The following is a 12,722-nucleotide window of genomic DNA, read 5'->3' as shown; positions in this document are numbered from 1 at the left end:
TTCTACCCCTGGCCCTGGGCCAGTCACCTCCCTGCCCTTGCTTCCCTCTCCTCCTTCATGGGATTGGAGGGTGGGTGGTCCCCTTCTGCAGGGATGTCCAGGTGCCTGGCCTGCAGGGGGCTGCCCTCACCAACTCTCCAAGTGTCTGACAGTGTCTCCAGGCTTAATTATTCAGAATCACTTGTCACAGCATAGCCACTAAAGCCTTTCACGACATTAGTTGATACTTGTGTGATTCCTGGGCATCCATGGATGCCCATTTCCATACCCGTTTCTTGTTGGAGCTCCTCCCTGAAATGAACCAATGACATTTATTCATTTCACGTTGCCGGACTTATTTTATGGTGAGCAGAGATCTGCCCGGGGAATGAGTGACAGCACCTGTGTCTGTGATCCTGGGACGGGTAAGGGAGACCGAGGTTCAGAGAGCTGCAGCTCAGAGGAATGTCGGCCACAGAAGCACAGCCACCTTCTGTCCGATGTTTCAGGACCCTCCAAGTGAGATTCCACGCAGTGGTGTAGCTTCAGACTAATGATCAGCCAAGGTGCCAGGTACATGTGTCTGTCTACCCGCGGGTTTCAGGACATCAGGAGATGCCCTTGGCAGCAAGAGATGAAGGTGTTTCTATAAAAATCTCTGCAAACTTGATGACTCTGCAGAAGACCCACCTGAATTACATTCCTGTGTCCTTGGCGAGAAGAACCACAGACTTCACTCTGGGATGAAATAAACCCTTGATTCTGAGCTTTATTGACCTCCAGGCATTTTACAAACTGGCAATAAAGGAAGGCTTCTGTTACAACAGCAAGATTGCAGCTCCTGTTCTAAACCCCGGGTCCGCAAAGAGTAGCCCAGTGGGGAGAGGTGGGCGCGAGAATTTTATAAAGCTTGATGGGCACACTGCCACGCCCATTCATTTACATATTATCTGTGGCTGTTTTTGCATCACAGAAGCAGAGTTGGGTAGCAGGAGGAGTTCTTATGGCCTGCCAAGCCTGAAATATTTCCTCTCTGGCCCTTTACAGAAATTGTCTGCTGACCGTGGTGTGGGGGGTTGCACTTGGGCTTGTTCACACAAGCACCGAAGGAAAAGGGGCTGGAGCCAGGCAGCTGCTAGAAGCAGTGCCAACTTCCCAGGCCCCGCTCCTGCCCACCCGCCCACACTCCCACAGCTGGGCCTTTCCTCTCCTGCTCCTGGAGCCTCCGCCCACACTGGTCCAGAGAAGCTGAGTGACTGGCCCAAGGGAGTCTCCACATGGATTAAAGGCAGATTTGAGTGTGGAATCCAGGCTCCCTGGCGGCCAGTTCCACTCTTGCCTGCAGTGTTAGGGCATGTTCCTTCTTACTAGTTCACTTACAAAGCACCTACTCCACACCAGGCCCTGTCCTCACCACATCACGTGCATCATCCTAATTATAGGAGAAACAATGATTTTTCATAAGAAATCTTGTAACTGAAAAATTGGCTTCTGTGGTGGCTCAGTGGTAAAGAATCCACCTGCCAATGCAGGAGACGCAGGAGACACGGGTTCAATCCCTGGGTCAGGAAGATCCCCTGGAGTAGGAAATGGCAACCCACTCCAATATTCTTGCCTGGAAAATTCCATGGAGAGAGGAGCCTGGCAGGCTACAGACCATGGGACCACAGAGTCGGACATGGCTGAATGACGAAGCATACACACTACCCTAGGAGGTAAGGTGTGGTGGTGCTGGTTTAGGGGCTTCCCTGGTGGTTCAGTCAGTAAAGAATCTGCCTGCAATGCAGGAGAAGGTTCAGTCTCTGGATCGGGAAGATCCCCTGGAGAAGGAAATGGCAGCCCACTCCAGTATTCTTGCCTGGGAAATCCCATGGACAGAGGACAGGGCTAAGGTATACCACTGTCATTGTGAATTGGGGAAACTGGAGCACAGGGAGGCTTGCACACACAGCTAGCAAACAGACAGAGCCTGGATTCAGCCCCAGGTTGTCAGGCTGTTCTCACCCCATTCTTCCCTGTCTCCCAAGTCACAGCATACTGCATATTGTAGATTCTGGAGCTCAATTCTGTTGCTGTCCCCGGCTGGCCACCCTCTGCCTGGCCCTGAACAAGTGGCTTCTCCTTGCTGAGCCCCTGTTTGCTCATCTACAAGAAGGGGCATCTCACCCACAGGTGGAGAGATAACAACAGACACATATGTGATGCCATCTGCTCGGGGCCAGACACAGGGCATCTCAAGTGGGCACCAAGTTGGTATAGACTGAAGTCTGGGGTGTAAACGATTTTGCCTGCACTCAGATGACTGAAAATGGTCAGCCAATGTTTGTAACCTAAAAAGAAGGCCTTTTCTTGTGGCTGGGGGCAGGAGGAGAAGGGCACCTATAGAGCAGGGCAGTGGGGGGAAACCCAGCCCCATTTTAGAAAGTTCACTCTTGCTGAGGTTGGGGGGCTGATCAGGGGCAGGGAGCCCCCCTGAAGCAGAGACAGCCTGGGCTGAGGGCCAAAGCAGAGGGACCTCCAAATGGAGAAGCCAGGACATGGAGACAGGCTGGAATTGATGAAGGAAGGAGCGGGCAGGGGATTCCAAAGCTGATCTGATTCCTGGCTCAGCATTTCAGGGCTGGAGCTGCTAAAACAGGGACCTGCAGGGAAAGAAGCAGTCTGGAATGGATGTTGAGGAAGATGTCTATGGTCCTGGCATGACGCCCATGTCTTTATTTCCCAACTTCCAGGAAGCAACCTGGGTGCCTGAGTTTCCTATAGATGGCATAACTTTTCAGACACCATTTGGTTTAAAACAATAAAAATCTATTGTCTCAACAGTTCCAGAGGTCTGAAGTTTGCAAAATTAAGGTGTTGTCAGGGCTGTGTTCCTCTGAGGGCTCTGGAGAGGGTCCTTCCATGCTTCTCCCAGCTCCAGTAACCCCAGGCATCGCTCCAGCCTCTGCCTCTGAGATGGCCTTCTCCTTTGGGTGTGTCTGCTTCTCCTTTTGTGTCTCTTATAAGGAACTTCTGATCAGATTTAGGGCCCACCCAGGTAATCTAGGAATACCCCTCCCATCTAGAGATCCTGAACTTGATCACGTGTACAAAGACCCTTTTTCCAAATAAGTTCACATTCATAATCTATGAGGGTTAGGACATGGATTTGTATTGGTGGGGTGGGGGGGACCATTCAACTTCCTACACTGGAGAGAATTACCTTGCACTCAGCCGAAGGGTGGGGACCAGAACTAGTCTACCTTCTGCCCTTATTCTCTCTGCGTGACCTGCTCCTCTTTCCACCTACCTATGTCTGACAAACTTTCCTTGTAGGGAAAAATCATTCTTAGCTGCCAAAGTGTGATTGAAAGTGAAACAAAAGCCATCAGACACTTGGAGTACAATTAAATGGAAAAACAGAACATGAATAATTCATCGAGCTTTGCCAGGGGGACGGGGGCTGGTAAATGAGTCTAATTATACTTCTTCCCAAGAGAGGTCAGTCCTGCCATGGAAAAAGCACTGCCTACACATGGGATTCATGCAGCTGATTCCAAAACAGGGCTAGGGGCAGCACCTTGGGGGTTAATCCTCAAAATGAAATGGTGTTCCAGGGTCATACTCAACCCCTCATTCTGCAAATAGGGGAAAACAAGGTTTACGGATGGAAATGATTTTTGCATAAGGAACTGAACATTCCAGAGAGAGCTAAGACCCAGACACCTGGCCCAAGACCCACAACTTCCAACCCAACACTGCTCTTGCCAATGTCAAGGCCACCGTGTATGGTTGAGTGTCTCAAAGTCCACAGGCATGTGGCCACTCGGGTGGGAGCCCTAAAGGCGTATTTGTGGTGTCTGTTTGGGACGTTAATTACACAGATACAGAGGCCTCCCCAGGGCTTCCCAGGTGGCACAGTGGCAAAGAATCTCCTGCAGTGCAGGAGACAAAAGAGATGCAGGTTCAGTCCCTGGGTTGGGAAGATCCCCTGGAGGAGGAAAATGGCAGACCACTCCAGTATTCCTGCCTGGAGAATCCCATGGACAGAGGAGCCTGGTGGGCTACAGTCCATGGGGTCACAGAGTCGGACATGACTGAGTGACTAAGCATACACACAGAGGCTTCTCCCCACCTGCTTCCCTAGTCAGGAGTCCATCTCCAGGCTCCTGCTCAGTAATGTGACCACACAGATTTAGCAGGGACAGACCTACTCAGTCATTCGCCCCTCACGCCCCCAGTGGCCAGCAAGGAGCTGGACACCCACAAGGAGAGCCTTGTCCTCAAGCAGAGCCAGGGGTGGTGGAGAAGCCGTCCTGAGGCCAGGTGATGGTGGACCCGACTGGATGGCCACGCCCTGAAGGACACTGTGCTGTCCGAGGTGGCGGGGATGGCTGTGGATTCAGAGGCACAGGTTGGCCGTGAGCGTGCTCTTGTCTTCGTCCACCAGCATCACGTGAAAATAGGTCCTGTGCGTCACATCATCTTTCCTCAGCACCCACTGCATCTAGGCCTTTGTTTGAAACAACAGGAGAGTCCCAGAGTGACGCATGAGTGCTAAGACTAAGAGCCATGGTTCAGGGCTGTTGGTGGGACCCAGGCATCAGGACTCTGCCTCCTCCACCCACAGGGCCCCAGTCCCTGTGGGTTCCCCCTCAGCTGGCTCCGGGCAGCTCTGGTTCAGGCATGTTCACTGTGGAGCCTGCAGGCCTGATCAAGTCCTGTGGACTCAAGCCATCATGGCCTTGATCCAAGTTCTAGTGAGTGTCTTCAGAAGGCTGGCCAAAGCTGAGCATGGTAGTCATGAGGCTGTCAGAAGGGCTGTTAGAGAGAGGTGGGTCATGGGAAACAGAAAGTGGGGAGCAGGGACTCTGTGATCAAGCAAAAAGCCACACTCCTTTGCTTGGCCTCGGCCCCTGTGTGAGTCTGAGGCCAGGATCTGGGAACCTGGGAGAGAAGACTTCAAGATACCACACTGCCTTCTCTCTGGCCACCAGTGTCCACAGCCTCCCAGGTTAGAAAGTGTTTTATAAACCCCGGCTTCAGTCTCCACGAGCCAGAGACTTTGGACATCACATCTCTGCTCCTTCTCTGTTGAGCTCGGTTCTAGACCATCCAGAACATCTGGAAAGGAGAGAGAATTTGGATGCTGATTCAATCAAGGGGGTCAGGTGACCCTGAAGTAACAATCAGAAAGTCTCGGAGATGACCGGAGCCCCCTCACGCTACGAGTCCACCACAGGTCACCTGAGGCTTACGGCCCAGCACGTGCTGCCTCTCAGAGCTTCGGCCTGGAAGTGATATGTGTCACTTGTCCCTTCTGTCCTCCATTCATTGACAAAAGCAACAAGTCATGATGACCTGAGTCCCCTGGGGTGGGGGGACAGCTCCCCCTGGAATGCTCAGAGGACCATCTGCAAGGCAAGCATCTTCACTTCCCGAGGAGGGAGGGAAACATGGTGAAAACCCATGTCCCTTGACAACTGACACAACCAGGACTTGAACCCAACCTATGTGCCCTGAGGACTGTACCTGTTTCTCCCAGCCCCTCTCTGGCTATTTTGTCCTGGGTCCTGCGGGAGAATCTGGTCCCTGTTTACAGAACGTCTGACAGGTGCTGTACTGATGTGCATGACATTTCGTAAACAACAGCACTTTTTCTCCAGACACCACTTGAAGTTCAGTAGGGAATTAAAGTGGCTGGGAGGAGGCACCGTCCTGTGGAAAGTCATCAGAGGGTGCTCAGACCCGCAAGGACAGGGTTGCAGGTTGATGTTGATGGAATTCGCATCCTAGATGTCTTGGCTCTTTTTCTCTCTGAAACTTTAATCTCACTTTATCATGATTTAACCTCTGCTTCTTATTGAACCAGAAACCACAGTTTCCTGGGAAACCAATCCAGGCACTGACAGCATGCCTCCTTCTGTTTTGATGTGATTCTAAGTTTCTGGTTAATGGTATGCTTCTAGCAGGCAAGATTTGAGCGTTTGCACAGAGACCCTCCTTGGTGCTTCTGAGTGCAACAGATTCAACCATGTTTTCTGATGTTTTATAAACTCTGCTGTTTACAGAAGTCAGAAAATACCTCTTTCTTACTGAGAGAGGAAGCAGCCTGCGGCAGGTGGAAGAGGCAAGACTGACAGCAGATATATCTCAGAGTTTCAATTGGTATTTTCCAGATAATAAAAATAATAAGAACAACTGACTATGTGTCGGGAAGTTGTCAAGGGCTTTGCCTCTTCTCATCTTCACAGCAAATCTATGAGATTAGAACTGTTAGCCCATTTTATAGATGAGGAAACTGAGGCATTGGAAGCTGAGAAACTCACCCAGCCAGGAGGTGGCAGAGCTGGAATTCTCTGAATCCAGAGTCCACATGCAAAGAAGAGGGAGGAGGGGGCTTTTCAGGGCTTTTCAGAAGGGGCTGCAGGACTCCCACATGGCTGGGGAGAACAGAGACCAAGGGTTTCGCTGTCTGAGAGGAAAGTGCCTTCAGGGCCCAGTGACTAATAACATCTGAAGCAGGAAAGATAGAAAGAGGCCAGGGTATGCTAGGCCTTGGATGCTATATCCAGGGGTTCCAATTTGCTGTTGTAGGCAATGGGGATGGACAGGAATCCAGCCTCACCGCTTACTGCTGAATCACTGTGGACTGGTTGTTTACTCTCTCTGGGCTCCAGGGTATCAGCCAAGGATACTTCCTTTCCAAGCAACAAAATTCTTGGCCCTAAACAGAAAATGCTAGTTTCACTTCCTTACAGCCCTTCACAGGTGAGCAGGGCCAGGCTGTCTCCCTGTGAGCCAAACAAAGGCACCCTAGCCCAAGGGTCAGGCGGAGGGGCCAGACAGGGCTCCCTGAGGCAGGCCACAGTGCATGCCTATAATAACAAAGCTCTGACAAACCTAGACAGCATATTAAAAAGCAGAGACGTTACTTTTCTGACAAAGGTCCATACGGTAAAAGCTGTGGTTTTCCAGTAGTCATGTATGGATGTGAGAGTTGGACTGCTGAAGAATTGATGCTTTTGAAGTGTGGTGTTGGAGAAGACTCTTGAGAGTCCCTTGGACTGCAAGGAGATCCAACCAGTCAGTCCTAAAGGAGATCAGTCCTGAATATTCATTGGAAAGACTAATGCTGAAACTTAAGCTCCAATACTTTGGCTACCTGATGCAAAGAGCTGACTCACTGGAAAAGACCCTGATGCTGGGAAAGACTGAAGACAGGAGGAGAAGGGGACGACAGAGGAAGAGATGACTCAAAGGACATGAGTTTGAGCAAGCTCCAGGAGATGGTGAAGGACAGGGAAGCCTGGCGTGCTGCAGCCAGGGGTCACAAAGAGTTGGACACGACTGAGCAACTGAACACCAACAAAACAGAAAATGGATTCATTGGCTCACATATTTAAGCATCCAGGGGTCAAGGCTTCCGGTGGATCCTGATCTAGGATTCTAAAGGCACTGCCAGATCTCTCTCTCCATCCACTCCGTCTTTGGGGCTGTCTGCCCCACCCCCAGGCTCGGGTTTCCCTTTGTCGTGGTAGCAGACACAATCCCTTCCTCTCCACAGCACCCAGCCCTGCAGAGATGACAGAGCTGCATCCAGCATTCCCAGTATTTGAGTCTGGAGTCCTCTATGGCACATCTGGTACCTTATGCCCACGCCTCATGGTAACATGAGTGGGAATGGAAGACGCAAGTCAGAGCTGAAAATCCAGAAGGGCAGAGAACCTCTTCCCCAGAGCAGAGACTTGATGCTGTGGGCTGAGGGGCCTGGGTCTGGGGGCTGTGGAGGGGAGCCAACTCATAACCGTCCACTCAGATCAGACGCAATGCAGAGTGATGGGAGAGAACTGAAGTTCTTCACCTATTGTGTCCATGGCCCTGTACTCAATAAAGGCCCCTGGCCTTCTGATTGGCAACTGGGGGAGGAGGGGCAGAGGGGAGACGCCTCACGGGTTGCCCTGTGTGGGGTCTGGGCAGCTGATGGGCACCGGCTAGAGAGAGGGTACCAGTCAGGAAGGAGGCGGAGGTCCCGTCTTATGGGGACAGTGGATGGGCACCCACAAGGGGTGTTGGACAGGCAGGTCTGTAGCCTGGGGACTCTCTGGGGTCAGCTATTTGTCCAGGAGTCTCGGCAATGGAGAGAGAGCTCAGACTCGGGGTAGGCGGACGTGCCCAGGAGAGGTGTCTGGATTACCCCAGGGTCTCCGAGCAGGGGAAGGCAGGGCCGCGAGGACACCCTCCCTTTGCCGCGCCTTCCTTGACCCGGCCGCCCAGACATCGTGGACATCAAACCAGCTAACATGGAGGACCTCACGGAGGTGATCACCGCGTCGGAGTTCCACCCGCATCACTGCAACCTCTTCGTCTACAGCAGCAGCAAGGGCTCCCTGCGCCTCTGTGACATGCGTGCGGCCGCCCTGTGTGACAAGCACTCCAAACGTAAGTGCGCATGCCCGCCAGCGCCCCCGCCGGCCATGGATGTGGGCGGGGCCTCCTGGGGTGGGTGGGTGGAGCATGGGGGTGTCCTGAATGGGCTGGGAGCGGGGCGTGGACTCAGTGCTTCTTTAGTGCTGCTGGCAGGGGACACCCGGTCCTGCCACCCACTGCCCCCACCCCAAGTCCCAGCAGAGATGAAGGCCAGGGAGTGAGCTGGGCACTGGAAGCCAAGAATGGACCACACTCAACTGTCACCTCCTCCAGGAAGCCTTCCTTGATCCCCACATTGGGCCAGGTCCCTCTTCCTACCTCCCAGAACCCCCAAAGCTTCTGCTCACGACTACACACCGCGCAGAATTTCTGTGCTATTCCACCTCCCCCAGCAGGCTGGGTCACCTCCTACTGGAACCCCCCAGAGAGCAGCCTCAGGGTTGCCACAGAGGTGTCAAGGGATTCAGGGGTGGACGAGGTCCAAGGGGACTTCATATGGTGACCAACCACCACAGGACAGCTCACACTGGACAGAGCCAGGCGCCCAGCCACGCTCTCTACCGGCGTTAGCTCATCTTGTCATACGAGCTGTCCCGGAGCCCTGCACGGAAGGTGAAACAGGCTCCAGAGACGGGCCCGAGGCCACTCACACTGAAAAGCAGCAGTGTGGGACTTGAGCCTGGGACCCTGGGCTACCCCGACTGGTGCTCCTCGCCCCCAGTCTGGGCAGCTTGGTGCTGGGGTTGAGCTGGCGGCTGTCCACTAACGCGGTGCTCCCCAGAGGCACCTGAAGGCAGCGGGTCAGCCCACGACGCCCTCCCTGGATGACCTTGCAGGAGTAGCGGGGGGCCGGGAGCAGACGTGGCCCCGGTCAGGAGGGCGGGGAATCTAGTTCATCTCTATCCATGCCGGTGCCTCCAGCAGGGTCTGGAAATGTTGAATGAATGAACGAACAAACAGTGAATGAGTGGTGACCAGTTAGCCGCTGGAGGGCTTTGTCAGTGTCTCAGTGAAGGAGGCAGAGGGCTGTTGGGAGGGACAGAGTTACTCGCTTTCCCCGGGGGCCTGGTTTCCCTGGGCAGCCAGAGAGGACGGTGCTGCTCCAGCTCCCAGGGACTCAAGACTCGGGACTCTCTGTAGCCGCCAGCTCCTTCTCCCTCCTTGGCCGAGTTCTGTCCCCTCGTCTCACCCCGTCACCCTTCTCTGGGTTCACCCACTCTGCACACACTCTCCCAGCCTTCCTCACATTCACAGCCAGGCGAGATGTCCGCTGTCTGGGTCTGTACTTAGTACTGGAGCCGCTGACCCCCATCCACAAGCCCAGGGCTCTTCCAGCAGAGCTCCTGCGTGGTCCTGGGAAAGGCCCCTCCCTGGGCACCACGCCTTCTGAGGGCTGAGCTGGTGGCATTCAGGGTGGGGAGCGCAGATCTCCCTCTGGGTGGAGGTGGGGCCACCCACCACTCACGTGCCACACGGTGGGCTGCCATGCTCTTGACACTGTCCCTGGGGTGCGGCAGGAACCAACGGACCAACAATAAACTCCTAACTAGGCGATATGATGCTGAGAGGCGGTGAGTGGTGTTTAATGACACGGCAGAGGCGAAGGCTCCGAGATGGGAAGGCACCTGTGTGGCTGGATGATGCCGTCTGTATAATGGAATATTGTTCAGACTTTAAAAAACTGACTTAGGAGGGGTTTAATGACATGGGGAAATGATTATGTTGGAAAATTCTGTGGGAGCGAAAAGCAGGATGATGACTACTTCACCAAAAGAATGGAAACAGAAAATCATGGAAAGAAATACGCCCAGAAATTGTTTCTGAATGTGGGTTCAGGAAGGAACAAATTTAGGGAGAATAGGGATGGTTTTGTGCCACACACACCCCCCCTCCCGCCCCCCGCGCTGCTTGAATGACAGTCTCCGTGGGCTGGACGTGGAAGTCAGAGACCCTCTTGGCTTCTGGAACTGTATCAGTGGTTCCCTAGGATCTGAACAAGCAGCCGCCCACCAAGACAGCTGTCACTCATCCGTTTCCCGAGCCCAGGCACACACACAAAGATTCCAGGCACGTCATTGTCACACACCGGGTGGTGTAGATTTGCATGTGACTCAGCCCGCAAAGTCAAGTGCAAGAGCTGTAACTTTATTTCAGTGACTCAGCTCCATTGAATTTCTCACCCCCCTCTCTGGGGGCTGCAGTGAGCATTCATTAGGGCCACGGAGAATTCTGCATCTTCAGCAGGTTCCAGAAGGCTTTGACAGGGCCAAGATATGAAGGGAGGGACATTGGCACCGTCCTGACCCCCCGGGGCTTTTTCAGTGCCTGGTGACATTGAGGGCAGGAAATTTCCTTGCTGAGGACATTTTTGCATGGATGCAAAAATTCTGCTTTAGGCATAAATGATCAGAGATGAAGTTGGCCTTTAATTTTCTTTGCCTGCAGTCTTTGTCCAGTCTTATTAAGAGGATTGTTCTCTTGTAAAATGAGCTGGCTGCTTTCTCTCTTTTTTCCCCTAGAACAGTTAGTATAATATATCTGCTCCTTGAAGTCTTAGTAAAACTCACATGTAGATCCTTTTTGTTTATTGGTTTATATGGGTTTTCTAAGGGAATTAATTTTGTATTAAAATGCATTTTTCTAGAATTTTCTTTTCATTCTCAAACTCCATATTCTGCACAGAAACTTTCTCATTAATGCCAGTGACAGGATTGTTCACCAGGCTCTGGACAGTACTTTGCAGCTTCTGTTTTCCTTTCTTCATCTCATTTCCCAAAAGTCCTGAGTCTAGGAAATACCTGCCCTACTGTCTGCATTCTCCAGATGGCGTATGTTCTTAGTTCTCCTGAGAAATTAAGCAAGCAGATGATTGCCAATTTGGCTGTTATTTTTAATCAGAACAAATGGCTGTTATTGGAGCCAAATCTTGTTTTAAAGAGACTTGGAGGCTAGGACCTATTCTTTACATCTCACTTCTACTCATTTAGTTACTATTCAGAACTCAGGGGATGGCTGATCGTGACATCCCAGAGATGAATGGTCCAGGCATCATTTTCCCAGTGGGTAAGACTGTGATTTTCTGTTCACTGAAGGAAGGGCGTCCCACATCACAAGTGGATCATGTGTTGACTTCTGTCATTGGGCAGATGAGGAAACCGAGGCTCAGAGAAACAGTGGCTTCCCCAGGCCCCTCCCCATCGTCAGGGGCAGAGCCAAGGGGCACAGGCTGCTGCCCAACCCACAGATTCCTGTCCTTCTCCAACGCACTAGAAAGCTGGGTCTTTTGTCTGCTAGTCATAATGACAGCGTAACCATGGAAACAACTGTGCTTGAATCCTCAAAATAGACAGTCACTTCTGCTTTTCACAGCACAGAGCCTGCCAAAAGGAAGGGTCATGCCAAGAGACATGAAGATTCCCTAGAATAGGCAGTAATGACAGTCACTCCCCACGGTGGGCCCCCTACTCCACGCCAGCCCAGTACTGGGTGAAGCAGGAACCACAGATGACGTTGGTCCAGGGCTTGCTACACATCAGGTGCTGCTCAACGTTTACATCTCATTAAGTCCTGAGAGCTGCGCTATGATGCAAGTCCTCGATTATTGGAGGAATAATTTTATAGATGAGGAAACTGAGTGTATTGGTTTCCCATGGCTGCTGTAACAAATTGCCATGAACTCAGTGGCTTAAAACAACATGAATATATTCTTTGACAATTCTAGAGGGCAGAGGTCCAAAACCCAGTGTTGTCAGGCCTGCATTCCTTCCAGAGGCTTCAGGGGAGAATAGGTCTCTTTATCTTTTCCAGCTTCTAGAGGTCACCTATGATCCTTGGCTCGTGGCCCCTTCCGTCTTCAAAATGCATCACTCCAACCCCCGCTTCCATCCTGTCATCTCTTCTTCTGCCTTTGATGGTCCTCATTTCCTCTTATGATTACCAGTGGGCTGGCACCCGAGAGAGTCCAGGATAATCTCTGCAACTCGAGATCCTAAACTTGCATATGCAAAGCCTTTTGTCATGTTAGGTAACACACACACAGGTCCCAGGGATGAGGATGTGGCCATGTTTGGGGGCTGTTATTGTTCATCACAGCTGTTATTGTTTATCTGAGAGGCAAGAGAGGTTAAGACATTCCCCTAAGGTCACACAGCTAAGCAGAGCCTATTAGAGGCTCCAGAAGTTTCATGCCTATCAGCCTGTGCACTTTCTCACTTACTTTTCACAGAACCCTTGAGAACATAGAATGCTCATGGGAGTTAGGGGTGAACCAGGTTCTTTTAAAGGGCCTGGATGGGGTAGATTCTCAGAACTCACCCCTGCTAATGGATCTGGGG

General features: G+C 52.2%; 1 protein-coding gene across 3 annotated transcripts in view; it reads left to right on the top strand.

Moving 5' to 3' along the window:
• Window positions 1–12,722, top strand: part of PPP2R2C (protein phosphatase 2 regulatory subunit Bgamma) — a 161,740-nt gene that overhangs the window by 124,958 nt on the left and 24,060 nt on the right. For all 3 annotated transcript variants that reach the window (XM_070458148.1, XM_070458149.1, XM_070458147.1), the window contains exon 6: window positions 8,236–8,400. In XM_070458148.1, coding sequence (XP_070314249.1) covers window positions 8,236–8,400 — 165 coding nt within the window. The remainder of the gene's footprint in view (window positions 1–8,235; window positions 8,401–12,722) is intronic.

The sequence above is a fragment of the Odocoileus virginianus genome, chromosome 29 (genome assembly GCF_023699985.2).
Source record: "Odocoileus virginianus isolate 20LAN1187 ecotype Illinois chromosome 29, Ovbor_1.2, whole genome shotgun sequence".
In the NCBI taxonomy this organism is placed as follows: Eukaryota; Metazoa; Chordata; class Mammalia; order Artiodactyla; family Cervidae; genus Odocoileus; species Odocoileus virginianus.
This window is presented reverse-complemented; position numbering and strand designations above follow the sequence as displayed.